This window comes from Cetorhinus maximus, chromosome 2 (genome assembly GCF_964194155.1).
Source record: "Cetorhinus maximus chromosome 2, sCetMax3.hap1.1, whole genome shotgun sequence".
Taxonomy (NCBI): domain Eukaryota; kingdom Metazoa; phylum Chordata; class Chondrichthyes; order Lamniformes; family Cetorhinidae; genus Cetorhinus; species Cetorhinus maximus.
The window spans coordinates 104660904-104688268 of record NC_135880.1 but is presented as its reverse complement, the minus strand read 5'-3'; the positions used below and the strand labels follow the sequence as shown (position 1 = coordinate 104688268).

At 44.9% G+C, this 27365-nt stretch overlaps 1 protein-coding gene across 1 annotated transcript in view; it reads left to right on the top strand.

Moving 5' to 3' along the window:
• The window catches only part of frmd3 (FERM domain containing 3), a 318178-nt gene that overhangs the window by 228528 nt on the left and 62285 nt on the right, over positions 1–27365 (top strand). The window contains exons 10-11 of the mRNA XM_078567752.1: positions 22728–22816; positions 26163–26237. Of these exons, the coding sequence (XP_078423878.1) occupies positions 22728–22816; positions 26163–26237 (164 nt within the window). The remainder of the gene's footprint in view (positions 1–22727; positions 22817–26162; positions 26238–27365) is intronic.

Genomic DNA, 27365 nt, shown 5'->3' with positions numbered 1-27365 from the left:
CCGACCTGTCAATGGCCAATTGAGGCCATTGACAGGCTCATTAAGATAATTAAATACCTGCCTGTCCAAGCTTAAGGCTGGCGGGCAGGCCAGGAGCCCCAGCAGGCTTCTGATTATTCATGAAACTTCATCCACTGGCGGGATGAAGTTTCATGTCCGTTTTTTAAACATTTAATAAATTTTATGTGTTTATTATTAACATGTCCCATCTCGTGTGACATTGTCACATGAGGGGGACATGTTAATAATTTCAATATTTATCTATTTTTAGACTTTGCTTACCTCTCACAAATCTCCCTGAGACAGGACTTTGCCTCAGGGAGCAGTGCACTCTTTCACGTGCATGCACGAAAGAGCGGACTTTGACAGGTGGGAATTCCCTCCGCCCCCTGCACAGGAAGCGCACAGCGATTCCTGTTGGGCAGGCCGCTGGGCGGGCCTTAATTGGCCCGCCCACTCAAAATGGCAGCGGGTCCCGTTTCAGTGGCGGTGGTCAGCTGTCCGCTCGCCGCTGAGCCGGTGGGGCTCGCACGCCATCCAAGGGTAAAATTCTGCCCAATGATTTTCTAAGTGCCCTGTTACCATGTTCTTACTAATAGATCCTAGCATTTTTCCGACAAATGATGTTAGGCTCACTGGCCTATAGTTCCCCATTTTCTCTTTTGCCCCTTTCTTAAATCATGGGGACATGTTTGCTACCATCTAATCCTAGGAAATTCATCTGGAATCTAAAGAATTCTGGAAGATTAAAAGCAATGTATCCACTGTCTCTGTAGTTACTTAGGATGCAGATCATCTGCAGGTCCATGAGATTTCTTGACATTTAGACTCATTAATTTCTCCAGTACTGTTTCTTTACTCATACTGATTTCTTTAAGTTCCTTATTCTTGCTAGACCCTTGGTCCTGTATTATTTCCGGAATGTTTTTTGTGGCTTCTGCAGATTCAAAATATTTGTTAAATGTCTCTGCCGGTTCCTTGTTCTTCATTATGATTTCACCTGCCTGTGTCTCTAATGGACCCACATTTACTTTCACTAATCTCTTCCTATTTACATACCTGTAGAAGCATTTACAATTTGTTTTTATGTCTCTTGCATGTCTACTCTCATGTTCTCTTTTCTATTTCCTCATCAATTTCTTTGTCTTTTTATGAAACATCAGAAATTTCATTCTTCAGACAAAACAAAACAAAAATAAAAAGGACATGTATAAAATTAGACAAATTTTCAGTGCTCTAATAAAATCTGCTTATATGTAACCTGCAGCCACATGACCATTTTGATAGTTTTAAATGTTTAGTATATTGCCTTCTGATAATAAGAGTTCCTAGTAATTAATTCAGTGCCCCCTTAATTTGTATCCATGATTTTCAGCAAAAATTGATTTCACATGTGATTTTTGCTCTCTGATTATATAGAATATTATTGTGCAGCAACATTAATAAATTCTCTGATTATGCAAAGTGCCCATCTGTCAATTTAATTGTGGACCGCAGTAGATAAGTGAACTAGTTTTATTAGTGCCAATCAGGACTGACAGTTGCTATAAATAATGAATTCTGCATACTTTTCAGCAGTTAGCACCTGACAATGCAGTGATTCATATTGCAATCATTTTTGTATTATGATGACGAGAGATCACATTTCTTTTAACATAATTTAGTAGCTTATGGGGCAACATATGCAGCATTTTTGACAAAGTTGTTTAGTTGCTTACTGCAGTCATAGCATAATCCTTTAAAATGGGGACTGCACTCTTTTATTCAGCAACATATCAGGAAAATAAAAATTTGCATGCACCTATTTTCCAGTCTTTGCATCCTATCAACGGGAGGTATGTGTTGAGGCCAAAGAGAGGGAGGGAAAGTTGCTTGCGACTACTTTCTTGCAACTCTTTTGTCCACTAGTTTTAGAGTGTTGAGTTTTAGAGTTAGAGTGTTGATATGGAGATGTAACAATGAAAATGTAAAAAAAATCCTGAAATCTAAGCCCCCTTAAAAAATGGGCATCCAGCAAATCAGAAGAATCTTTAGGAGACCCTGGGCTAAATTTTCCTTGACACGGGGCTAAGCTGCCTTGGATGTGCAATAAAAGAGGTGGATGGGTCCTGTATGCGGAATTCCCACCTCCATTTCCAATGCCGGCCATTTTCACCGGCGCGGGAAACCGGATGAGTCACGACTTGACACTCATGGTGAGTGATAGCGGGACTTGCATTGCAAAGACTGCTGAAGAAATCATTTTAGAATCTTCACAGGGTCATGTGGGAGTTGGTAGCTTGTGCGAACCATGCCAGGTCAATGCAGTGGGAAACAGAGCAAGAGGCCCCTCAGGAGGGTTGGAAACCTTTAAAAAGTATGGGCACTTCTGCATTACCTCAATCAGGAAAACCATAGGGAAGGTCCTGAGTCTGCACCATGGAGTGGAGAGGAGGCAGGGGTGTGGTCGCTGAACACACAGAGCCTTGGCACAATTCTGCCACCAACATGGCATCAGTTCTTTCAGCCATGCTTGAGTAATCCATTCCAAGAAGATGTCTGCCACTGGACATGGGTGCAGTTTCCTCACACCTTCAACTGTGGTGACCTTTGACGCGGAAGCAGTACAGTAAGGAAATTTGTAATTTCTTTAAAATGCCTGTTGACTCAGGAATTCTTTTTATGAATGTTCGAAAAGAACTTCTAAGAGTTTGCATCAGCTATAAAGGGTTCAATTGTAATCTTCTTGGATAGTAAGTGACACTGGCGACTGTTGATCTGGAAGTAGTTCCAACAGGAAGGAAATTAGGACAGAAGCCATGTAGCCAAACAGAAAGGCGAGTTGAGTGACAATGGAGAGCTGTAGGCAGAAGATGATCAGCACACAGATTCAGACACAAAGAGAAAGCAGACAAAGACAGAAAGAGGAACACAGAATTCATGTGAGAAGAACCCAGCAAAGCTCTTTATGAAAAGGTTGGTTTTCTGTTTGGCAGCAACTAGAAAAATAGATTTCTAGAAGCTATTGGGAAGCAATGTTCAAGAAAGCTAAACGGTACGGAATCCTAAAAAGTGGTGTGAAAAGCACAGGCATGCAAAAGAGCCAAGAGTTTGTATCAGAACACCAGATCAGGAACTGGGTATTGTTGTTTGATCCATTGAAAAGGAACTCTGGAAAGCTACACCATCAGGACTGTCATGACCCGAGGGAGAGAGAGTACAAAGAAGTGTGTCTTACTGAAGATAATTGTACCTGTCAAATCATACCTGTTGTCAGAGAGTACTCCTGACCTACCCTGTGTGAATAAGGAACAGCATATTGTGGAACTCTGTAGCTACATAGTGCCATATATGCTGAAGGGAAATGCTTGCGGTTGTGTAAGATGTATCTTTGTTGTATCAATTATTTAAATGAGATTTAGTTTTTTATTTGGAATATTATTTGCCTGTTAATTCATGCTTAATTTGTGTTGGTTCTGATTCATGTTAAAGTAAAAGTTACAAAAAGTGAAATCCTGCCGGTAATTTCTTTATTTGGGGGTCATTTGGTAAATTTGGTTATTTTGGTTTACGGTTCCCCCATGGGGAATGTAACACAGGCAATTCAGGCAGAGCAGCTGCAGCAACAGCAGCCTTGCAGGCCATGAGGAAGGGTGTCCAGGCAGCAAGAGGCACAACCTCAGCAGCCAGCACCATGGAGCAGAAGAAGCAGAGAATACAGAAACCAATGTAAGCATCACAACAGGCTCACATTCCTGGAGATGTCAGGGCACCAGTGCAAGAGGAGACTTGCCTGTCCAGGGATATGGTGACCGACCGCTGTACCCTCTTGAATGATAATTTGGCCCCTAGAACCAACCATCGACAGGCCCTGCAGTGCAGGTCACCGTTTTCTGCAGGGACTGCTTCTCTAATCAGAGCCGGTTTCTCTTCTGCATTTGCTGCTGATGGGCTCATTATTAGGCTTGTCAGCAGCAAACATGGGAGGGAAACGGGCTGTGATTGGAGGACCAGTCAAGATTGGGGAACTGCGAGTATGTGAAGATAGAGAGAAGCTGGAGCACGTGGGGCCTCCACTCACCACATTTTCTTGTGGCTCCAGCCACTTTCCTGCATCTCCTGGTGATCCGGCCTGGCCCCGACTGCGTTGCCCCCGGTTCCTGGTGCTTCTCTTGGCATGCATCCGCGTTTGGGTGCTGTTAGGCTTCAGGCCTCACTCCAGGACTTTACTCTGCCCTCATTGCATATACACCCACCACCCGCCCGCCCCAATTTAGCGATTGAGGACGTGAGAGGATCGGCAAGTGACTGTGAGAGGATGGGTGAGTGAGAGTGAGTGTGTGTGTGTGAGGATGTGAGAGCGAGTGTGTGTGTGTGAGGATGTGAGAGCGAGTGTGTGTGTGTGAGGATGTGAGAGTGAGTGTGTGTGTGTGTGAGGATGTGAGAGTGAGTGTGTGTGTGAGAGGATGTGAGAGCGAGTGTGTGTGTGTGAGGATGTGAGAGCGAGTGTGTGTGTGAGGATGTGAGAGTGAGTGTGTGTGTGTGAGAGGATGTGAGAGCGAGTGTGTGTGTGAGGATGTGAGAATGAGTGTGTGTGTGTGAGAGGATGTGAGAGCAAGTGTGTGTGTGAGAGGATGTGAGAGCGAGTGTGTGTGTGTGAGGCTGTGACAGCGAGTGTGTGTGTGTGAGGATGTGAGAGCGAGTGTGTGTGTGAGAGGATGTGAGAGCGAGTGTGTGTGAGAGGATGTGAGAGCGAGTGTGTGTGTGAGAGGATGTGAGAGCGAGTGTGTGTGTGAGAGGATGTGAGAGCGAGTGTGTGTGTGAGAGGATGTGAGAGCGAGTGTGTGTGTGTGAGGATGTGAGAGTGAGTGTGTGTGTGAGAGGATGTGAGAGCGAGTGTATGTGAGAGGATGTGAGCGAGTGTGTGTGTGTGAGAATGTGAGTGTGTGTGTGTGAGGATGTGAGAGTGTGTGTGTGAGGATGTGAGAGCGAGTGTGTGTGTGAGAGGATGTGAGAGCGAGTGTATGTATGTGAGGATGTGAGAGTGAGTGTGTGTGTGAGAGGATGTGAGAGCGAGTGTGTATGAGGATGTGAGAGCAAGTGTGTGTGTGAGAGGATGTGAGAGCGAGTGTGTGTGTGAGAGGATGTGAGAGTGAGTGTGTGTGTGTGAGGATGTGAGAGTGAGTGTGTGTGTGAGAGGATGTGAGAGTGAGTGTGTGTGTGAGAGGATGTGAGAGCGAGTGTGTGTGTGAGAGGATGTGAGAGCGAGTGTGTGTGTGTGAGGATGTGAGAGCGAGTGTGTGTGTGTGATGATGTGAGAGCGAGTGTGTGTGTGTGAGGATGAGCGAGCGTGTGTGCAGGGATGGGAGAGTGTGTGCGCGTGAGGATGGACGATTGCGCGAGCACAGGCGAGAACATGGGATGAGTGTGTTTGTGAGAGAGAGCGGGCAAGAGGGGGAGTGAGGGTGGAAGGGGAGAGTGTGTGTGTCTTGCTCACTCCCAGTCTCGGGGTTCTCATTCACCTTCACCCCCACACATCAACAGGCACTCTCACCCACTCTGAGGGGGTGAATGTGAGCACCCAGAGACTGGGAGTGAGCTGGACGCACACACTTACCCTTTCACACTCTAATGGTCCTCTTTATTTAGTACTCATTTTTTAAAATGATCAATTTATTGTTGTGACATTTAGTTTTGCTCAGCAAGTTGTTCCTTTTCATACATCAGCTTTTATTTTTGGAATTCGTGTTTAATGTTGTGCCAAACCTTAAAATCCAAAATTTATTCATTGCACACGCGCCCCCCCCCCCCCCCCCCCCCCCCCCCCCCTGAGTACGAGAAAAATTGAAATGTGGCCCATCCACCACGCGAAAAGGTTGGACATGCCTGCTCTATACCCTTTTTGCAATATGGAGACCAGACGTGCATTGTACTCTTTGAATATAATCTACCTATGTTCTATATATGGTGAGCGTAACTTTTCTGCTTTTCAGTTCTGTTGCTCGGGAAATGAACCTTAGTGCTTGATTTATATATATTTTTTATGACGTTGTTAGTCCAGTGGTTCTACTTATCACGTAAAGATTTTTTTTGGTAGAGATGTTAGGATGCACTCCTTTGCTCAGAATAATAGTTTTTTGGGATGTTACCTGCCATGGAGTTAAAGAGAAACACTAGGAGCTGGATTCTAAAATGGCAAAGTTAGAGCACTAGAGGCATAGGTTTTTTAATGTATTGAGCGACCATTTCTTGTAATTGATTTTTTTTTTCTCTTACTACTTAAAAGTGAAATGTAGTGAATTGGAATACTTTTAAAAAATATAATTGAATTGCAGTGTAGCTTATATTGAAAAATTCACATACAGGCTAAGTAAACAGGTTTAAAAACACGCAAACATGTAACAATTGTTATGACTGGGATGGGATGAGTGCACGAATTATCAAGCCTCACTACTCCACAGGCCTTACCATTAATTTAGATGTTTAATTTTTTTCACCACAATGGCCAAATGTGTAGCTATACCTCTAGTCAGCAGAAGAAAAGAGACTGACCAGGCTTCTTTCAAAAACTCAATGATTAATTTATTTTAAAGCAACTTCTTTTAACAAGTTGCAAGTACTGGTTAACACAATTACAATCGGGAAGTATAACTATCTATCTTTTTCTAAAGCATTCCTCCAGCATACACAAAGGCACATGCACAGACAAACAAAGGACAAACAGAGTCCCTCTGCTGAAATGGACTTTGGAGGAGGGCATTATAAAATAAAGCAAAGTCCGCAGGGTCTTGACACTGTGGACCAGGAGTTCTCATGTGTGCAGACGGTCTCTAGTCCTGGTGGATGTCTGGAAATTCTCACCAACTGGTTTCAACTTTGCAGGTCTAAATGCAGATTAGTTACTCTCAAATGAGGGCTCTCTGGCTACAGGTTGATAACTCCACACAATTTTAGGCAAGGTGAAGAGAGAGAGGGAGTCAGTCAAGGTAGCCTTCTGCCCTCAGCTTATTCTCCAACAAAACTGCCTGCAAAACAAGCAGGTTCGCAACTTAAGTTTTTCCCCTCTGCCATGTGATTGCCTTTTTGTCTCCCAGCTTTTCATTAATTAAAGTGCTTTGCCTTTCAACAAACAAACAACTCCTCAAGTACCATATAGGTCAGGTGATTTCTTGGAAGAGGCTTGCTTGTTAACAGTTCCAAGGTGAACTTATGGCCTTTTAAAAAGAATCCCAGGTTAGCATCCAGGTTAGGACCAGATCATGCCAGGTCCTTCCATTTTGTAAAAGAAAGCTTCAGCCTTGAGAGATGTGATTCTAACACAATCATGTAGTAGCAAAAATAGAAAAACAAATTCAGGTAACAGAGAAGTGTTGAATGGGTTATTAAAAGAAGGTTAAAATTGAATTAAAATTATATTAAAATTACAAACTAATACGCAATACCTACATTGCAGACACTGATGACCATATGAAGTTCATCATTTAAGTACTTTATTGAGGACCACAACCATGCAACGGATAGGGCTCCATCGGTAACTTTCCATCTTGCATCTTGTGGTATTGAATTTAGTCCAACTTCTGAGTTGCCTTGATTGCTCTGGTCATAGTGGGGATAACCGTTCGTATAAGCAAGGGGGTGATGGGTTATCTAGGGTAGGTAGGATGCAGATTTGAGGTTACTATCAGATCAGCCATGATCTTATTAAATGGTGGAGCAGGTTTGAGAGGCCGAATTGCCTACTCCTGCTCCTTGTTCGTATGTTGTATAACCAGTTCTGAAATTGATTGCATAAGGGATTTTCCAAACTTAGTACAAATATTAACTTTCTGCTGGTAAAGTTTTGAGCTTTGTGACATGAAAGGGCATTGTCGTACGACTGGTACTGAGGGCTTAAGATCAATCTTGGCACATGTTGTAGATGTAGACTGCTCAGTACATTAAGGTTAGATGGCACCTTGGGACAGAATAGCAGCAGCAAAGGATAGGTTCTTTACTTCTCTATCACTTGCGATACCATGGCATACAAGGCTATGGGCCTAGTTCTGTAAAATGGGATTAGAATAGTTAGGTACTTGTTTGACCGGCGCAGACTCGATGGGCTGAAGGGCCTTTTTCTGTGCTGTAGACCTCTATGACTTTATGACTCATTCGTTTTGTTGGAGGACCGATCTCTGTTCATCACTCGCCATGACATGTGCGACCTGCTCTGTGTGGGTGTGTCTTAAACTCCCGCACATTTTCTTCACAACACAGCCTGGATTGCCTGCTTGATCCTATGTGCTGACCTACAATATAAGGTAAGTAAAACATGTATTTCTGGGATGAAAAATTGAGGCCCACTACCAGAGTGATTATAGCATTTCGTAGCTGAAAAGTGGGTATTGATTTATATATCGACTATAAACAAAAGCATGATTTTTGGCGTCAAAATAAAGGGTCATCTTATATGCTGGAACCTGGGGTGAATGGATTACATACTACTATGACCCTCTCAGTGTTCTAGCCATTGCGATGTCCTGTGAATATGGACACTCCTAGCAGTGCTCCCTTTGTTGCCTCAGAGGAGGTGGGACAGCCTGCTCATGTCTTTGGCTGTACAGCTGTGAGGACCTTGGTGCACCAGCCTTGTCGTGCAGGGACCCTTTGGGGCCCTTTCTGCAACTCTACTGCCTGCATCTCAGTAGGGGCAGCCATAGATGATTGTCCCCATATCACAAATGGTCCCTCTGACAAAGGGGCTGAGGAAGATGAAGATGGTGATATTTCCTCCAGGAGCATGGTACCCCCACCCTCCTCTGGATCATTCTCAGCCCTTGGTGTGCTCTCCCACCGGCTTGAAGGGGCCTGCTGCTAGGATGGAGCTGGCATTACCTCCAACCACTATTGGGCCACCTGCAACAGTGTCATGTTCATGGTCCACAGCTCCTCATGTACTCCACAGACGTCAGCACTTAGACTCAGAACGAACATGTCCAGACTACAGAGAGAGCCCCACACTTTGTGTGGGACATGGCGTTGCTCCTGCATGCATACCAGTTGCTGCTGCATATGCCTCTCCATGAGGGTCACTCTCTCACTGGTAGACCTCATGCTTTCAAAGCCCTGAGATGTAGTTGAGTTGTTCTGCACCATGGACTCCTTCATTTGCGCACATGAGTTCTCAGTGCCTCAGGGAACTCCACAGGTGGTCATATATCTGCTACTGCAGATCCAAATACTGAGCCCCAAACTGTAACTCCTGAGTCTCTACCTTACTGCCCTGCGGAGCATCACTGCCAATGTCCTTCCCCCTCTAAGGGGACTCTTTATAGATGCCTCTGCCTCAGATACCTTCCCCTGTACACTGTTGCTGTGCTCTTCATCCAGTGCTCCTGACTCTAAAACTGCACGTGTACCCCCTGAGGTGAACATATTTGTGTTGGTGCCTGGTTAGCTATCTGTGTGAATCTGCATCCTTGGACAGTGCTTCTTCCTCCTGGTGTCTGAGGCACTGCATGGCTCCTGGGGGAAGGACCACAATACAGGGAACTGTGGGAGGAACAACATGGACTGCAGCAATTCAAAAAGGTGGTTCACCTCCACCTTCTCAAGGGCAATTGAGGATAAGCAATAAAAGTACTGGCCTGGCCAGTGATGCCCATGTCCCATGAAAGAATTTTTAAAAAGAAGCATATGAGTGGAAGGCATGGAGGCCCTCATCACTGCCCATTGACATCTCTGAACACTACCTGTTTGTTCAGCATGTTGTCAGATTAGGCTCTCCTGGTGGATTGAGTGCCACTGTTCCACTGTCAAACACTATCAATGTCAAACACCACCACCGCCTCCAACACCACCATTCCCCAGGATCTACGGCCAGACCATTAAAGAGGAGCAGGCAAGAGGAGGACCTTGAGATAGTCAGTCCAGTCCAGTCCATTCTGTAGCTTCAGAGTGGACCGACCATTTTCTGAGAAAAATCAAATGTGACGTCACAGGGAAATTGGTTGATGGTTGGTGAATGTTTTTCTTATTTATCTTTCAAAACTTGGGTAATTTTAAAATTGGTAGGTTTTATTAGTAGTAGTAAGGTTTACTAATATTGGTAAAACTTATTAGATTGGCTGGTGAATATTTCCTATTTATCTTAACTAGGGAATTTCAATCAGGGTAAGTAGAACATTTATTGAAATAATAATATAAACACAGGCAGGAATAGAGACATGAATTAAAATTTAATCAGTAAAATAATTAATTAAATACTATAAAGATGGCTCATCAGGTGATGTATGGCGGCTGCAGAGTGTGCAAGTTCATGGACACCTATGTGATCCAAGACAAACACATCTGCAATAAGTTCCGCGGTTGGAGGAACTTGGCTCAAAGTCATTGAGCTAGAGGCCGAGCTGCAGACACTGTGATGCATCAGAGAGGGGGAAAGTTACCTGGACACTTTGTTCCAGGGGGCAGTCACACCCCATAGGATAGCGTTGTCTGATTTAGTCCATGGTCAGATACAGGCGGGTGTGACTGAGAGTGAGGCAGGCATGGGGATCGAGAAGGTAGAAATGGAGGAGTCTCAGCCCTTGCAATTGTCTAACAGGCTCAAGGTTCTCTTAAAAAACAAAAACAAACAGAGTTCTGTTGAAGGGTCGTGAGGACTCGAAACGTTGACTCTTCTCCACCGATGCTGCCAGACCTGCTGAGTTTTTCCAGGTAATTCTGTTTTTGTTCAAGGTTCTCTCAGCCTGTATGGATGAAATCAGGGGCTGCAAGGTGGATGAGTGAACTGACCGCGGCACCATGGTACAGGAAGCCATTGAAGCAGGCGTCTCTAATAGGAATGTAGTGGTATTCGGGGACAGTATAGTCAGGGGGATGGATACAGTCCTCTGCTGCTGAGAGCAAGAGTCCAGAAGGCTGTTCCTTGTCCGGTGCTAGGGTTGGAGACATCTGCTCTGGGCTGGTGAGGAACTTGCAGTAGGAAGGGGAGGATCCATTTGTCATGGTCCATGTAGGTACCAGCGACGTAGGTAGGACTAAGAAAGAGGTTCTGTTTAGAAAGTATGAGCTAGGGGCTAAATTTGGATTTATCTTTGGATTATTACCTGAGCTACAAGCAATTTGGCATACGGTAAATAAAATTAGAGAGTTAAATGTGTGGCTCAAAGATTGGTGTGGGAGAAGTGGGTTTTGATTCATGGGGCCCTGGCAACAGTACTGGGGAAAGTGGGAGCTGTACTGTAGGGAAGATCTTCACCTGAACCATGTTGGGACCAGTGTTCTTGCGAGTCATATAACGAGTGTGGTGGAGATGGCTTTAAACTAAATAGTGGGGGCGAGAGATCATGTGAGTGAAGATGTGATAAATTAGAGAAGAAAGGGCAAGATAACAAGGTTGCATTAAGGGAAATGATAATCAGAGTGTGGCAGTAAGGGACAGAGAGTAAAAGCTTAAGGGTGTGCCAGCAGATAAGGCTAGAGATTGTAAAAATAATGAAAAGAGAATTAAAGGCACTCCATCTGAATGCACGCAGCATTCGCAACAAAGTAGATGAATTGACGGCACAAATAGAAGTAAACAGGTATGATCTAATTGCCATTACGGAGACATGGCTGTCGGATGACCAAGGATGGGGCCTGAATATTAAAGGGTATTTGAAATTTAGGAAGGGTAGGCAAAAACGGAAAAGGAGATGGGGTAGCGCTGTTAATAAAGGATGAGATCAGTACATAACTGAGAGGATCTTAGATCAGAAGATCAAGATGTAGAATCAGTTTGGGTGGAGCTAAGAAACAGCAAGAGGCAAAAACACTAGTTGGAGTTGTTTATAGACCACCAAACAGCAGTGGGAATGTAGGGCACGGTATAAATTAGGGAATTGGAGGTGCATGTAACAAGGGTAATACTGTAATCATGGGGACTTCAACCTATGTATAGACTGGGTAAAACTAATTAACCCTAATGCTATGGAGGACGAATTCCTGGAATGTACACTCAATGGTTTTCTAGAACAGTATGTTGAGGAACCAAAGGGAGAATGGGCTATTCTAGATCTAGTGTTGTACGATGAGAAACAGCTAATTAATAATCTCAATGTAAAAGAGCCTTTCAGAAAAAGTGACCATAATATGATAGAATTTTACATAAGTTTGAAAGTGATGTAGTTTAATCCAAAACAAGAGTCTTTAATCTAAATAAAGGAAACCATGAAGTTATGAGGGGCAAGTTGGCTGTGCTAGATTGGGGAACTATATTAAAAGGTATGACAGTAGACAGGCAATAGCTAGCATTTAAATAATTAATGCATGGTTTACAACAAATTAGCATTTCTTTGATGCACAAAAACCCAGCAGAAGAAGTGCTCCAACCATAGTGAACAAAAGATGTTAAGGACTGTATTAGATCAAAGGAAGAGGTTTATAAAGTTACCAAAAAAGTAGTAAGCCTGAGGATTGGGAGCATTGTAGAATTCAGCCAAGGAGAACCAAGAAACTGATAATGAAAGAGAAAATAGAATATGAAAGTAAACTAGTAAGAAACATAAAAACAGATGTAAAACCTTCTATTCGGTCTGTGAAAAGGAAAACATTAGCAAAGACCAAGGTGGCCCATGTCAGGAAGAGGCAGCAGAATTTATAATGTGGAATAAGGAAATGACAGAAAAACTAAACAAATAGTTTACTTCTGTCTCCATGGAGAAAGGTACAAAAAACCTCCCTGAAATACAAGAGAACCAAGGCACTGGCAAGGTTGAGGGCCTGAAAGAAATTGGTATTAGTAAAAAAGTGCTACTGGAGAAATTAACGAGGCTGAAAGTTGGTAAATTCCCTGGACACCCCAGAGTGTTGAAAGAGGTGGCTGTGGAGATAATGGCTGGGATTTTCCATGCCCGCCGGCATCAGGTGTGTTTGGTGGCGTGAGCAACAATATGGCGAGTAGGCCAAAAATCGTTTTCACGATGTTGTGAAACCAGTTTGCGATCATCTGCTCTGCCTGCCTATGGCGGGCCACGTTTCCCGCCATCAGACGTTGGGAACCTCATTGTAAAACATCAGCATATCATTATAAGGCCAAGCCGCCGGACTCATAACTCCCGTTGGATCATTCGCCCACGTCAATGGGAAAACATGCCGACGTGTTTCACAACAGCATGTATAAGGCGTGCACTTGGTGGGCTGCACTTTGCTCGGGACTTCAAGAATTGTTTGCCTATCTTGTTTCAATCAGTACTTGCAGTCATCAGCGCCAGGCTTCACAGACAGCAACACATCATTTTTTGGGGAGCTCACAGGTAGGTCTGTACCTATCAGATTGGCCATATGTGGGTGGCTTTTCAATGGCTGCAGGGCAAGGTCTTGCTTGGGGAAGGGGGAGAGGCTGCGGGACAAGGGCTGTACTAGGGAAGGAGGATATCCAGGGTGTGTGTGCGGGCATGCTGATCTGTGCAAGGGGCCTTAAGATGGTCAGGACTGAGGAGGCAGTCTCCAGAGCAGATGAGGCCAAACGGGCATGTGAACATATGTGTGTGAGAATGGGTGGCGATGTCCCTTGAGCTGGCAGTGAATGAGATGTCAGTGAACGTGTAATGGGCATGAGTATGTGAATTTAGAGTGATGAGATAGTTGCCTTACTCTGGTGGCACGGATTAAATCATTCACCCTCTATCTGCATTGGATGGCCAACCTCTTCTGTGCAGCATTGGCACTGATCACCATTGCCATCGCCTACCAAGCCAGAGTGGTAATGTTGCTGCCCCTCCTGTGGCCAGAGTGGGGATAGATGACATCACAGCAGGCCTCCATGTTGTCCAAAAGGTGCTCGAGGGCTGCAGTCTTCTTGCCTTTCGGGGTCATGTCTTCTTTGTTGCAGTCCTGGGCTGGAAGCACTGAGCACGGCTGTACTTTAAATGTGATGAAACGGCGAGGTGATGTCATGCGGGTGAATGAGAGCCTGTCTGCCATGGAAACAGTGTTTTTTCCTGGAATGCATAAGTAATGCGGCAGGTTTGGGACGATACGGTGTGAAAACCTGCCATCACGGCCGGCAGGTAAAATGTCATTTTACCTGCCCGCTACAGCACTTAGTGCAAATCTGGGACGATTCTGCCCAATGCATGCATAGGTGGTCACCTTCCAAAATTCTATAGATTCTGGAATAGTTCCTGCAGATTTGAAGGTAGCAAATGCAGCCCCACTATTTAAGAAGGGAGGGAGAGAGAAAACGGGGAATGACAGAATTGTTAGCCTGACATCAGTAGTAGGGAAAATGCTGGAGTTTATTATAAAGGATGCGATAACTGGATGCTTAGAAAATAATGGTAGGATTGGGCAGAATCAACATGGATTTATGAAAGGGAGATCATGTTTGACAAACCTGTTAGAGTTTTTTGAGGATGTAACTAGCAGAATAGATAATGGAGAACCAGTGGATGGCATTTGGATTTTCAGAAGACTTTCAATAAGGTTCCACACAAGAGGTTAGTAAACAAAATTAGAGCGTATGGGATTGGGTGTAATATACTGACATGAATTGAGGATTTGTTAACGGATAGAAAACAGAGAGAGAGTAGGGTATAAATGGGTCATCCTCAACTTGGCAGGCTGTGACTAGTGGGGTACCACAAGGATCAGTGCTTGGGCCCCAAATATTCACAATCAATGTCAATGATTTGGATGTGGGGACCAAATGTAATACTTCCAAGTTTGCTGATGACAGAAAACTTGGTGGGAATGTGAATTGTGAAGAAGATGCAAAGAGGCTTCAAAGGAATTTAGACAGACTAAGTGAGTGGGCAAGAACATGGCAGATGGAATATAATGTGGAAAAATATGAAGTTATCCACTTTGATAGGAAAAAAAGAAATGCAGAGCGTGTGTTAAATGGTGAGTGATTGGGAAGTGTTGATGTCCAAAGGGAGCTGAGTGTCTTTGTTCACAAGTCACTAAAAGCTAACATGCAAGTGCAACAGGCAATTAGAAAAGTAAATGATATGTTGGCCTATGGCAAGAGGATTTAAGTACAGGAGTAAAAGAAATGTTGCTGCAATTTTATAGCACCTTGGTGAGACCGCACCTGGAGTATTGTGTGCAGTTTTAGTCTCCTTACCTAAGGAAGAATATACTGGCGATAGAGTGAGTGCAAGAACTTATGAACATACAAGTTAGGAGCAGGAGTAGGCCACTTGGCCCCTCAGGCCTGCTCTGCCATTTAATAAGATCATGGCTGATATAATTGTAACCTCAACTCCACATTCCAACCTACCCACATAATCTTTCACCCCCTTGCTTATCAACAATCTATCTACATCTGCTTTAAAAAAGATTCCGCTTCCACTGCCTTTTGAGGAAGAGTTCCAAAGACTTATGATCCTTTGAGAGAAAAAAATTTACCCTCATCTCTGTCTTCAGTGGGTGACCCCTTATTTTTAAACCCCTAGTCCTAGATTCTCCCACAAAAGGAAACATCCTTTCACACGCATCTTGTCAAGACTCCTCAGGATCTTATGTATTTCAATCAAGTCACCTCTTACTCTCCTGAACTCCAATGGATACAAGCCTGGCCTGTGTAACCTTTCCTCATAAGTCTACCCACCCATTCCAGGTATTAGTCTAGTAAACCTTCTCTGAACTGCTTCCAATGCATTTATACCCTTCCTTAAATAAGGAGACCAATACTGTACACAGTACTCCAGACGTGGTCTCACCAGTGCCCTGTGTGCCTGAAACATAACTTCCCTACTTTTATATTCAATTTCCCTCACAATAAACAATAACATTCTATTAGCATTCCTAATTACTTGCCGTACCTGCATACTAACCTTTTGTGACTCACCTGCATCACAGACCTTTGTAACCTCTCACCATTTAGATAATAAGCTTTTACATTTTCCTGCCAAAATGGACAATTTGACATTTTCCCACATTATACTCCATTTGCCAGATCTTTGCCCACTTAGTCAACCTACCTATATCTCTTTGTAGCCTCCTTATGTTCTCTTCACATCTTCCTACCTATCTTGTGCCATCAGCAAATTTAGCAACCATACCTTCAGCCCCTTTATCCAGGTCATTTATAAAAATTGTAGAAAGTTGAGGCCCCCGCACTGATCCCTGTGGCACACCACTCATTACATCCTGCCAACCAGAAAAAGACCCTTTTATGCCTACCCTCTGTTTCCTGTTAGCTAGCCAATCTTCTACTCATGCCAATATGTTAGCCTCTATACCATGAGCTGTTATTTTTCACAATAGCCTTTGATGTGGCACCTTATCAAATGCCATCTGGGAATCTAAGGCTGGGATTTTCCGTCCCTGTCGTAATGGGACCTGCCATGGCAGATTTGGCAGCCCAGATAAAAATCTATTGACTTTCTGCAGGACTGGAGGATCCTGGTGCGGGCAGGGGGGATTCCTAAGTACTCTAAGATCAGTACATCCACTGGTTCCCCTTTATCCACAGCATATGTTACTTCTTCAAAGAACTCCAATAAATTGGTTAAACATGATTTCCCTTTCACAAAACCATATTCACTCAGCCTGATTACCATGATTTTTTCCAAGTGCCCTTCTATAATGTCTTTAATAATAGTTTCTAACATTTTCCCTGTAATTGATGTTAAGCTGACTGGCTTGTAGTTACCTGCTTTCTGTCTCCTCCCTTTTTGAATAATAAGATTTGAACAAAGGTCCACCAGGCTAATTTTTGGGATGTCAGGATTGTCCTTTGAGGAAAGGTGTAGGGAGGGAATTCCAGAGCTGGGACCTAGGCAACTGACAGCAAGGCCACCAGTGATGGAGCAATTATGATTGGGAATGCACAGAAGGCCAGAATTAAAGGAGCGCTGATACCTCTGAGGGTTGCGGTGTTGAAGGAGATGATAGTGATAGGGATGGGCAAGGAGCAGCTTGAAAACAAGGATGAGAATTTTAAAATCAAGACATTGCTTGACTGGGAGCCAGTGTAGATCAGTAAGCTCAGAGCTGAAAGGAGAACAGGACCTACTACGTGTTATGATACAGGCAGCAGAAGAGTAGAATTTGGGACACCAGCCAGGAGTACAATGGATTAGTCAAGTCTAGAGGTAATGAAGGCATGGATGAGAGTTTCAGCAGGAGATGAGCTGAGGCAGGGGCGAAGTTGAGCAATGTTATGGAGGTGGAAAAAGATGGTCTTAGAGATGGTATGAATATGAGGTCAGAAGCTCATCTCAGGATCAAATGTGACACCAAGGCTGTGAACAGAACTGGTTTAATCTCAGACTGTTGCCAGGGAGAGGAATGGAATCGGTCATTAGGGAATGGAGGTTGGAGTGGGAAGTGAAAACAATGGCCTGAATTTCATGTTTAGCATGCGCCCCAAGTCAGCAGGCCCGGAATCGGACGTATAATCTGCTGCTGGGCGGGATCGGGTTTCCAACGCAGTTTCAAACTGGGTTGCCAACTAAGGGCCGCCCAGCGTCAAATGCGTCTTCTCAATGGTCGGAAGGGCTGGGCGGGGATGGGAACCTGTCGGGTGCTGAGTCCAATGGTGACCCCGGGAGGTTGGGGATTGGGTTTAAAGGCAGCAGAGGCAGATCCCTGAAGGCTGCCAGGGGACACTTTGTATCTTTGGAGTTGTTAGACAAATTTTTTTTTTGGACAGCATTGGCATCTGCACCTGCTGGGCATGCCAGGCAGGAGGGCAAGTCCTGTGGGTATTCAGCACCCCCCCACCCCCGGTTCTCGGATGAATGCCTGAGAATCTTCGTGGAGGAGGTCAGTGCAGGCAGGACATCTTCATCCCCAGGGACGGCAGAAGGAGGCCACCGCATCTGACCAAAAAAGCATGGGCGGAGCTGACAGCCCAGGTCAGTGGCCATGATGTTGTGTGGCACACATGGGCGTAGTGCCAAAAAAGGTTCAACAATCTAATGCTCTTGGCAAGGGTGAGTACTGAGTTGACATGGATCAGTGTGGATAAATGTTAACAGCTGGCTGTCCCACCGTGGAGCTTGGGGGTGGAAGATTCTGAGTGCCAACTGTCAATGACATCGGCGCTGGCAAAGGCGGTGAGCTCTGGCTACTTGGCCTGATTGCTTTGTGGGCTGAGGGCCACAACTCGGACATGCCCTGCAAGGTGGTCCTCAGGCGGGGGTGGCCAGGTTGCAATGGCGCTGTAGGACTAATCAATGCTCCTCTGTCCTTTCAGGAGAAGAGAAGCCATAACAACATTGAGAGGTCAAGGCCAGGCAGAGGCCCCCCAAACTTGTTCACATCGACAAGGATCGAGATTGATGCCTTAGAGATGGAGTGCCTGTGCCCAGCTCATTCTAGGGGTTGTGGAGGTGCAGGGGTCTCTGACGAAGGTAAGAGTGATGTGCACAGATGTGTGAGTGGTGGGATGTGTCAATGTTGTTATGTAGTCTCATCTGTAATGGAAACCTCAAACCTGGAGTCCCCATTGTTCATTGAAAAATGATGGCACCATGATGTAGATCTCCATTGTCTCACTAGCCTGCTAGCATGCACAGTGACAGTGTGATGACTAGTACTAATGACTTGTCATTTTTCTCCCCTAGAATCACCATTCAGCAAACGATTGCAGGACCCCGATGAGACACCCTTGAGGTGGAAGACCAGCGCCCGTTAGGTGCATGTGCGTCACACCCCCTTTCTGCAGCAGGCACCATAGCAGATACCGTCTCCTCGGTGGGCATTACATCGTCGGCTACAATGTCAGTGCATAGCGGTGACGGCACAACACACTCACCTGAGGAGCAGGTGGAGGCAGAGAGTGTCCAGGGTGCCGGACTGCTGGAGACCAGGACCATGCTGAGTCCGAGGCACATGATGAGCCTCTGGAGTTGTCCATTAGGTGGCAAATGCCGCATGTCCAGTGGGATACGCAGGAGGATCTGGCAGAGATTCCTGAGGGTATGTGTGCCATAGCCTCTGTCATGGAGAGGTCCATGCGGAGCATTAGTATTGCGTTGACCCCCGGGACTGAGCGTACTGCTTTCATTGAGAGAGTGGCGACTCTCATGGAGAGGCAGCTCCAAGAACAGAATCAGCAGTTCCTGGGGTTGCACCCGTCCATCAATGGCGAGTAGGGAGGTCCAGAGCGACCTCACGTTGACACACGAGCTGCTGTCATCTCTGCGGGCTTCTCTCAGGGCGCTCTGGATGATGACAGCAGCCCCTCCACCCCTCTGCCGGTGATCGTGGCATCTGACGAGGCTACGATGACTAAGAAGTGCCCAATCGTTGCACTGGCCGCTCCCTCCCAGGCAGGGTCTGCACAGGCTCCACTGGCCAGAGGACGACTGCCAACGTCATCAAGGTCAACAGGACAGCACAGTCAGCAGGCTGTCTCCAATGCCGCTGCCAGCGAGGGGGGGGTGGAGGGCACCAAGACGCAGCACTCGCAAACATACGTTTAAGGCACCGTGAACACGAGGGAACTTTTCATGGGTGATCTTCTGTTCTGCCATGTTTTGTTAGTTTGTTTACTGGTGTGACCATTAACACCTTGTATTATTATGTTCATTTTCTTTGAGTGCCAACATTATATCAACTTTGCTTTTGTGTTAATGGCCTGAATATGCTTCATTTGTTTTATAGGTGCAGGGAAGGCCAATATCTCATGCTGGGCCTGAGTGGTACTAAACTTTATTGCACAGGCACTGAGTGGACTTTGGGTTCAAAGGAAAGGGCCATTTCAGACATCCGGGATGGAGGCGGCACCCCTGGCCTGAGGTGAAAGCAGTGCCTTGGCAGCCTAGCTGAAGGAGCTTTGGATCAAGGCCTCCCTGGTGTCCCTGCCTCCCTGAAGGTTCTAGCGGTCTGCCTCCACATCCTCACCGTGTTCTTCCCCGGGTTCCTCTTCTGATCCACCACTGGTGTTGTCATCTGTGACCTGTGCAGCTGCCTCAAGATCCTCTTCCTATTCCTCCAGTTGGTCCCCCATTCCCAGAGAAAGATTGTGGAGAGCGCAGCATGCAAACACTATCAGAGACACACACTCTGGAGAGTATTGTAATGCTCCCCCTGAACAGTCCAGGCATCGGAATCTCATCTTCAGCAGACCTAAGGTCCTCTCTATCAATGCACTTGTAGAGACATGACTCCTAATACACCTCTGCTCTAGTTCTGTTCTTGGGTTCTGGAGAGACGTCATAAGCCACCTTTTCAATGGATAGCCCTTGTCACCCAGCAGCCACCCATCCAGTCGAGCTGGAGCCATGAACAACCTTGGCACCTGTGAGTATCTGAGGATGTAAGCACCATGGGAGCTGCCAGGGTGCCTTGCACAGCCTTGCAGAATCTGCGTCTTGTGGTCACAAACTATCTGGAAGCTCATGGAATGGAAGCCCATCCTGTTGATGAAGGTCACGCGGCTCACCCACTGGCACCTTGTTGGCCACATGTGTGCAGTCGATTGCACCCTGGATACGGGGGAACCCAACAATTGCAGGGAAGCCTCTGGCTTGCTCAGCCTGGTTGGCCTCATCCATCCGGAAATGAATAAATGTTATGATGTGTCTGAACAGGGCATCAGTCACCAGCTTCACACAACTGTGGACAGCTGACTGGGTTGCTCCACACAGATCCCCCACTAACCCCCGGAAAGAGCCGGAGGCATAGAAGCTAGGGGCCACCGTGACCTTCAGAACCACTGGCATGGGGTGTCCACCCACACAGTTGGAGGTGATCTCTGGCCTAATCATCTGACATATGGAAGTCACAGTGTCCCTGGAGAGATGGACCCTCCTTCGGCACATCACCGCTGACATGTTGAGGTAGCTGCATCACTGCCTGTACACTCTGGCAGCAGGATAGTGGCATCTTCTGCGGCCCCTTCCGCCTTGTTCTTCCTGCTGGCCCTGTGCCCCTTGTGCCTCTCCTCCCACAGGTCACTCCCTTGGATGCTGCCTACCGACACCTAGCTTCCCCTTCCTTCTGCCCCTCTCTTCCTCCTCAGAGGAGGTGGCCCCAGTGGAGTAGACAGTCCCTATTACCAGAGAAACAGAAGGCTGTCTGGTGACTGGAAGGATCCACACGGTGTAAATTCTCCAGGGGCCTTGGAGGCACCAATGAGTTCTGAAATGAAGGCTAGCAATGCAAAGAATGAAGCTCAAAATAGAGATGAAGCTGTCAAGTTTCACTAAGCATTCAGCAGCAAACTATCTCCTAAACTCCTCACTACTCACAATGGCAATGCTCCAGATTCTTTTTATCCTGCCCTTGGATGACAATTCATTAGAACCGGGTTGCTTGCCTGCCCATTTTGCCCATGCGACGAGTGCGAAATTGCACGGGCAACTAAAATCTTTGACAATAGGTTTTTTAATGGCCTTAATTGGCTCTTCAATTGCCGGCGGATGCGGCTCCGATTCCCCCGCATGCGCGCTGACCTCAATATTGCTCGCGTGCGCAACGACATCACTTTGCCAAAGCTTTTATAAATGCCAGTTGCTGTTAAAGATTTGTAAAAAAAATGTAAAAAGTAATAGTGTCTGAGTCTCAACAAGGAAAACAAAATCTTTTATATCTTATCTTCTATGTATGCAAACTAAAAGACTGCCCTCTGGAGGAATGAAAGAACTTGCATTTTGATCGCACCTTTCATGTCCTTGTGACATTTCAAGTTGTCAGCCACAGCCAATGAGATACTTTTGTAGTCACTGTTGTAATATAGGTAAATAGAGCAACTAATTTGCACAGAGCAAGACGTTCTCACACACAGCAATAATATAAATGACCAGGAAGCCTGTTTATTTGTGGTGTTTAGTTGAGGGCCAGGACCCGAGAGAATTCTTTACTTTTCCTCAGAGTGTTTTGGGATTTTTCACGTCCTCCACAGGGGACTGTTGGAGACTTGCTTTAATGGCCTATCCAAAAGATATCAAATAACAATAGCATGCAATCCTTTCAGTGAACTTTTAAGTGAAGTTTAAGACTTTTGGAGAATTTTATAAAACGATTCAACTCTTCTTGCTGTTTAACTTGTTGTTGACTAATGCAGTACAAACAAACACCCCAGATATAAGAAGAAGATGCTCATAAACTAATGACTGTAAACGTCCAGGTCATTTAAAGGAATTACTTTCTTAGCTAGTTTCTCATCTTTTTTTAGTTGTTCATCATTTCCTTCCTTTGGTTCCACATACATTTATTGCTCCTGCATCTCTACCAATGACTTCTGGATGAAGTCTTCACTGGTTCAATGTACCTTCGCTTCACGAATGTGACATTCTGTCCTCAATTTGCTGATCTGTTCTTTATACTCTTATTGAACTTCACCAGATTTGCATAGTTGAGGTATCTGTTACCTTATGTTTCTGGCTTCCCCATTGTCTCACTGTGTGAAGACATGATGTGGCCTGGTATTCTACCATATAGGCCAAGAAGGTACTAGATCAAATCACTGGGTTGTGCTGCTCTCCCATGTAATTCTAGAGCGCAACAACTGGCTTCAGACTCTGCAAGAGACTGTAGAAATCAGCCAGGGATGTCAATCCCAGTCACTATACATGTGACCCTGCTGAAGGGTGCAGGTATGTGGATATTTGCTTGAATACATGCCCTTAGCCCCACATAATAAAATATCCTCCTGATACCTGCTGACCAAGCATCACATGAAGAATGATCACTTTAAAAAAGAGCCATGGTGATGATTAATAGTTTTGCACACCTGAGTCATACCAAAACAAATATGCATCTTAATATTTTTATTATGTATATTTCTAGACACAAATTTAATAATGTCTTTCATTTCACATTATCAGAAGAAAATTGTATTGACCTACCATACATCAACCCCAGCTGCTTGCAAGCACCTTTGGAAGTGTGGTGTGGAGAACCAAGCTTTTTACAAGTGAGTTTGTAGTTATTGAGAAGATTTCATGGAAAACTGATGAATGTGGTACAAAAATAGAAAACGCTGGTAATACTCAGTAGGTCTGGCTGGAGAGAAAACAAATTAATGTTTCAGGTCCACAATCTTTCATCAGAAGTTCAGATGAAAGGTCACTGACCCGAAATATTAATACTGTTTCTGGCTCCAGCAATGCTGCCAGACCTGAGTACTTCCAGCATTTTCTGCTTTTATTTTGGATTTCCAGCATCTGCAGTATTTTGCTTTTGCGTTGATCAATGCGGTAACAGTTTTTCTCAATTTATTTACATAAGTTCCCATATTTTTCCTCTCTCAATTCATCATGATTATTTACAATTTAAAACAATACATATAATTTTATATGCTTTTATATTTAAAATTGTAATGTAATATTTCGTTTTAACAGTTTGGGGTCACCATTAGAGTGTTGAAGGTTTAAGTGCATAATGTATTTATCAGTTTTGTTTTTTTCTATGTTAGGAGGGAGGGGATTGGCAGAGTTTAGATGTGTTGAAGGCTTTTGTTCAACGCTACTTCAAAATAGTTCCAAAAACTAGTCATAGAATTAACTGAAAAATGTAATCCCATACCACCTACTACCCTCTGTCACTCCATGGGAAGAGATATAAATCATTCAACAGTCTATCCAAAATATATCACCTAAACAGTACACTGATCTCCAGTAGTATCATTATTGTATAACTTCATGTTCGAGTGCCAAGTTCATACCATGCCCTTCCATGGTCCTCGACATTGACTGCAGTCTTTCCAGTAGGCCTGTCAATGCACCAATTGCATACACGTCAGCCTTCTTCTATAGACCGGTGCATTGCATTCCTTGTCTGAGTCCTCTGCAGCAGAACTCGCATGTGACCTCATCATCCGTCGAGTTGACCTCTGGGCTACCCTTGTCTCTTGCCCTGTTCAGGCTGCTCCTGGTAGCTCACCTTGTGAAAATCCCACCTCTAAGCTATCATCAACAACAACAACTAGTATTTATATAGCACCTTGAATGTAATAAAACACCCAAGACACTTCACAGAGGCATTATAAAACAAAATATTACAGTGAGTCACAAAATGAGATATTAGGGCAGATGACCAAGAGCTTGATCAAAGGGATAGTTTTTAAGGAGTGTCTTAAAGGGGGAAAGTGATGTGGAGACACAGAGAGGTTCAGGGAGAGAATTCCAGAGGTTCCAGAGGCAACTGAAAGCCAACCAATGATGGAACGATTAAAATAGGGGATGTGCAAGAGGACAGGATTAGACAGGATTAGAGGTATGTGCAGTATGAGTAGCTGAGTTGGTGCCTGTGAGTGTGAGTGAGTGACAGTGTTTCTTCATCACTGGCTTCCTGTTCTTTCACCTCTTGCTGTTCCACCAGAAGCCAGCTAGGTGTCAGTTTTTGGGTATCTGAAAGGAGAAGGGCAGAAGGATTGTGGTGAGGAGAGGGAGGGAATCCAAGAGGTCCATGTTTGCACCATCTGCAGCTTGTTATATAGCAGCAACTCACCAAGCCTCCTTCGACAGCACCTTCCAAACTCGTGAGCCCTGCCATCTAGAAGGACAAGGCCAGCAGGTGCATGGGAACACCACCATCTGCATATTCCCCTTCAATGGAATATATCACCGTTCCTCACTGTCACTGGGTCAAAATTCTGGAACTCCCTCCCTAACAGCACTGTAGGTGTACCTACATCAGATGGACGGCAGCAGTTCAAGAAGGTGGCTCACCACCACCTTCTCAAGGGCAATTAGGGATAGGCAATAAATGCTGGCCTAGCCAGTGACACTCATATCCTATGAAAGAAAAAATGGAGATTGCAGGATGGGGAAGTGGGATGCTCAAAGGAGAATTAGATGAGGGAATACCATCATCTTTGATGGTTTCAGATCCACTGCTGTGCACAGCCTTGATGACCGCTCCAATGCTGGCGACTGCCATCTCCTCCATCGGAGTAAGTTTTTTTTATTCTTTCATGGGCTTCCATGCTTGAATAGCTGGCAGCTTGTGCCGGCTGTGGGATGTGGAGCATTGTTAAGCATGTGAGAATGAGGTGAAACTATGAATATTAGCTGTGGAACGTGATTGATAAGAGATTGTTGGTAGGTGAATGGTGGGGTTATGGTGGATTGAACAGTGTGTGAGACTAGTGCACAGTTGGTGGGATTTTGCATTTGAGGAAACATTCACTTACCTTGACCATTCGAGCGAGGTCATTCAACTTTTTAGGTTACTGCATCCAGGTCCTCAATTAGGTTCATGGCATTTATCATCTCTTATTCTTCTAAGCTCCATGGAATACTGGCCTGGTCCACTTGATCACTCTTTACAGGATAATCCCCTCATCTCAGGAACCAGTCTAGTGAACCTTTATTGCACTTCCTCTAGGGAAAGTATGTCCTTCTTAGGTAAGAAGACCCAGACTGCACACAGTACTCTAGTTGGGGCTTAGCACGGCCGTGTGTAATTGTAATAAGACTTCTTTAGTCTTATAATCCAAGGGAGCAACCTTGGCTCAATGGGGAGTGCAGGAGTGCTTGCCAGGGACAGCATCAGCCATACTTAAAAATGAGGTGCTAACCTGGTGAAGACAAAACATAGAACTACAAGCATGTTAAACAGTGGAAGCAGCATGCTGTAGACAGAGCAAAATGAGCATTGCTAATAAGGCCAGCATTTATTGCCCATACCTAATTGCCCTTGAGAAAGTGGTAAGCTGCCATTTGAACCGCAGCAGTCCATGTGTATTGGTACACTCTCAGTGTTATTAGGGAGGGAGTTACAGGGTTTTGACCCAGCAACAGTGAAGGAAAAGTGATATAGTTTTGAGTCAGGATGGTGTGAGACTTGGAGGAAGACATGCAGATGGTGGTGTTCAAAAATATCTGCTGCCCTTGTACTTCTAGATGGTTGAATTATTGTAGTACATCTTGTAAATGCTACACAGTGCTGCTACAGTGCATCATCTAGGAGGGAATGAATATTGAAAGTGTTGGATGAGGTGTCAAACAAGCGCGCTGCTTTGTCCTGGATGGTGTCGAGCTTTTTGAGTGTTGTTGGAGCACACTCAACCAGGCAAGTGGAGAGTATTCCATCACACTCTTGAGTTGTGCCTGGTATGGACTTTGCAGAGTCAGGAAGTGATTTACTCACACCAGAATCCCCAACCTCTGATCTGCCCAACATCTGACAAATGTAGAAGCAGTGAACCTTAGTCCTAAATACTCAGTATTTTGGGCAGACATAGATTTTGCTTTGGCATTTTGACAAAAGGATCACAATCACCCCAAATACTAATGATTTTTTTTTCACATTTATAGGTATGAAAAATCCAGTCAGATCAAAACTGTCTCCAGCAGCAACATCTTCTTTAAAGGCAGGAGGTTTCGTTTCAGGTGAGCCTTTCTGTCATGTCAAGATAGCTCAGACAAATTCTTTGCACAATTATCTTTGCCCTAAGGTCCTAAATACAATTAGCAATCTCTGGTCGGAATTTTCCAGCTCCCCCATGGCAGGTTCCCCCCGTGGCAGGGCCGGTGAGCCATTGAAATCTCCGTTCACATCACCGATCCTGCCGTGTGAGGGGCTGGAAAATTCCGGCCAATGTTTTTTATAATACGTTAGAGACCTGCCATACAGTGGCTAAACTAGTATCAGAACTGTGTGACTCCCAGGCCCAAATCCCTAAGTTTCCTGAGAATAGAATCTACAGATTTTCCCTAAGATCAGATCAGTTTGCATTGAAGTTACAGGTTCACATGTTTTTACATGTTATAAGGTTCAGGTTCGGGAATCACAGATTATCCAAAAATGGGGTCAAGCTCATAAGTGATTTTAAAATACTTTATTAAGTAATATATGAAAAAGCAACAGTTTAAAAGTGATGTATAAGCTAAATAGATAGAAAAAGCATATGATCCGTGACAGGTGAGAATGGTTTACCAGTCTTGGAGGATGAATGGATGGACATAGAATGAGTATTGATATCTCTAGCTTGTGGCAGCAGTTTTCTGCTCTCTAGCAAAGTGTTAGAAAACTCTTCACCTGATCTTCCTCCATCTGATAAGGACTGCCCCCTTTCCCTCCAAGCACCTGTTAATTTACTTTTTTTCTAGAGGCTGGTTGTTTACCCTATGTCAATCCTCTAATCAATGACCAAAGAACAGGTACTCAAGGTGTCACCGCCTTGTCCATCACTTTGGCTCAAGGTAATCTTTTAGCTTATCCAATGCTGGGTGCCATTTGTTAACTCCTGCCTCGATAAGAGGGTATAAGATGCTGTCCTATTGACTCAGGAATGTCAACATGGAAGCTTGTACCAAGAGACCTCGACGTGAGACTCCGAGGGCACCACTCTCCTTGGCTATTATCTTTGTTTTGCCTCAGCCACTGACTGTCAGGGAATGTTTGTGTTTTTCCATAGAGAGAAACAAAACAGCCTTCTACCGAATGGCCTCATACCACACCTGCTAATTCTATAAGATGTTATGATCCCAGATGATGTCAATACTGGATAAGCCAGA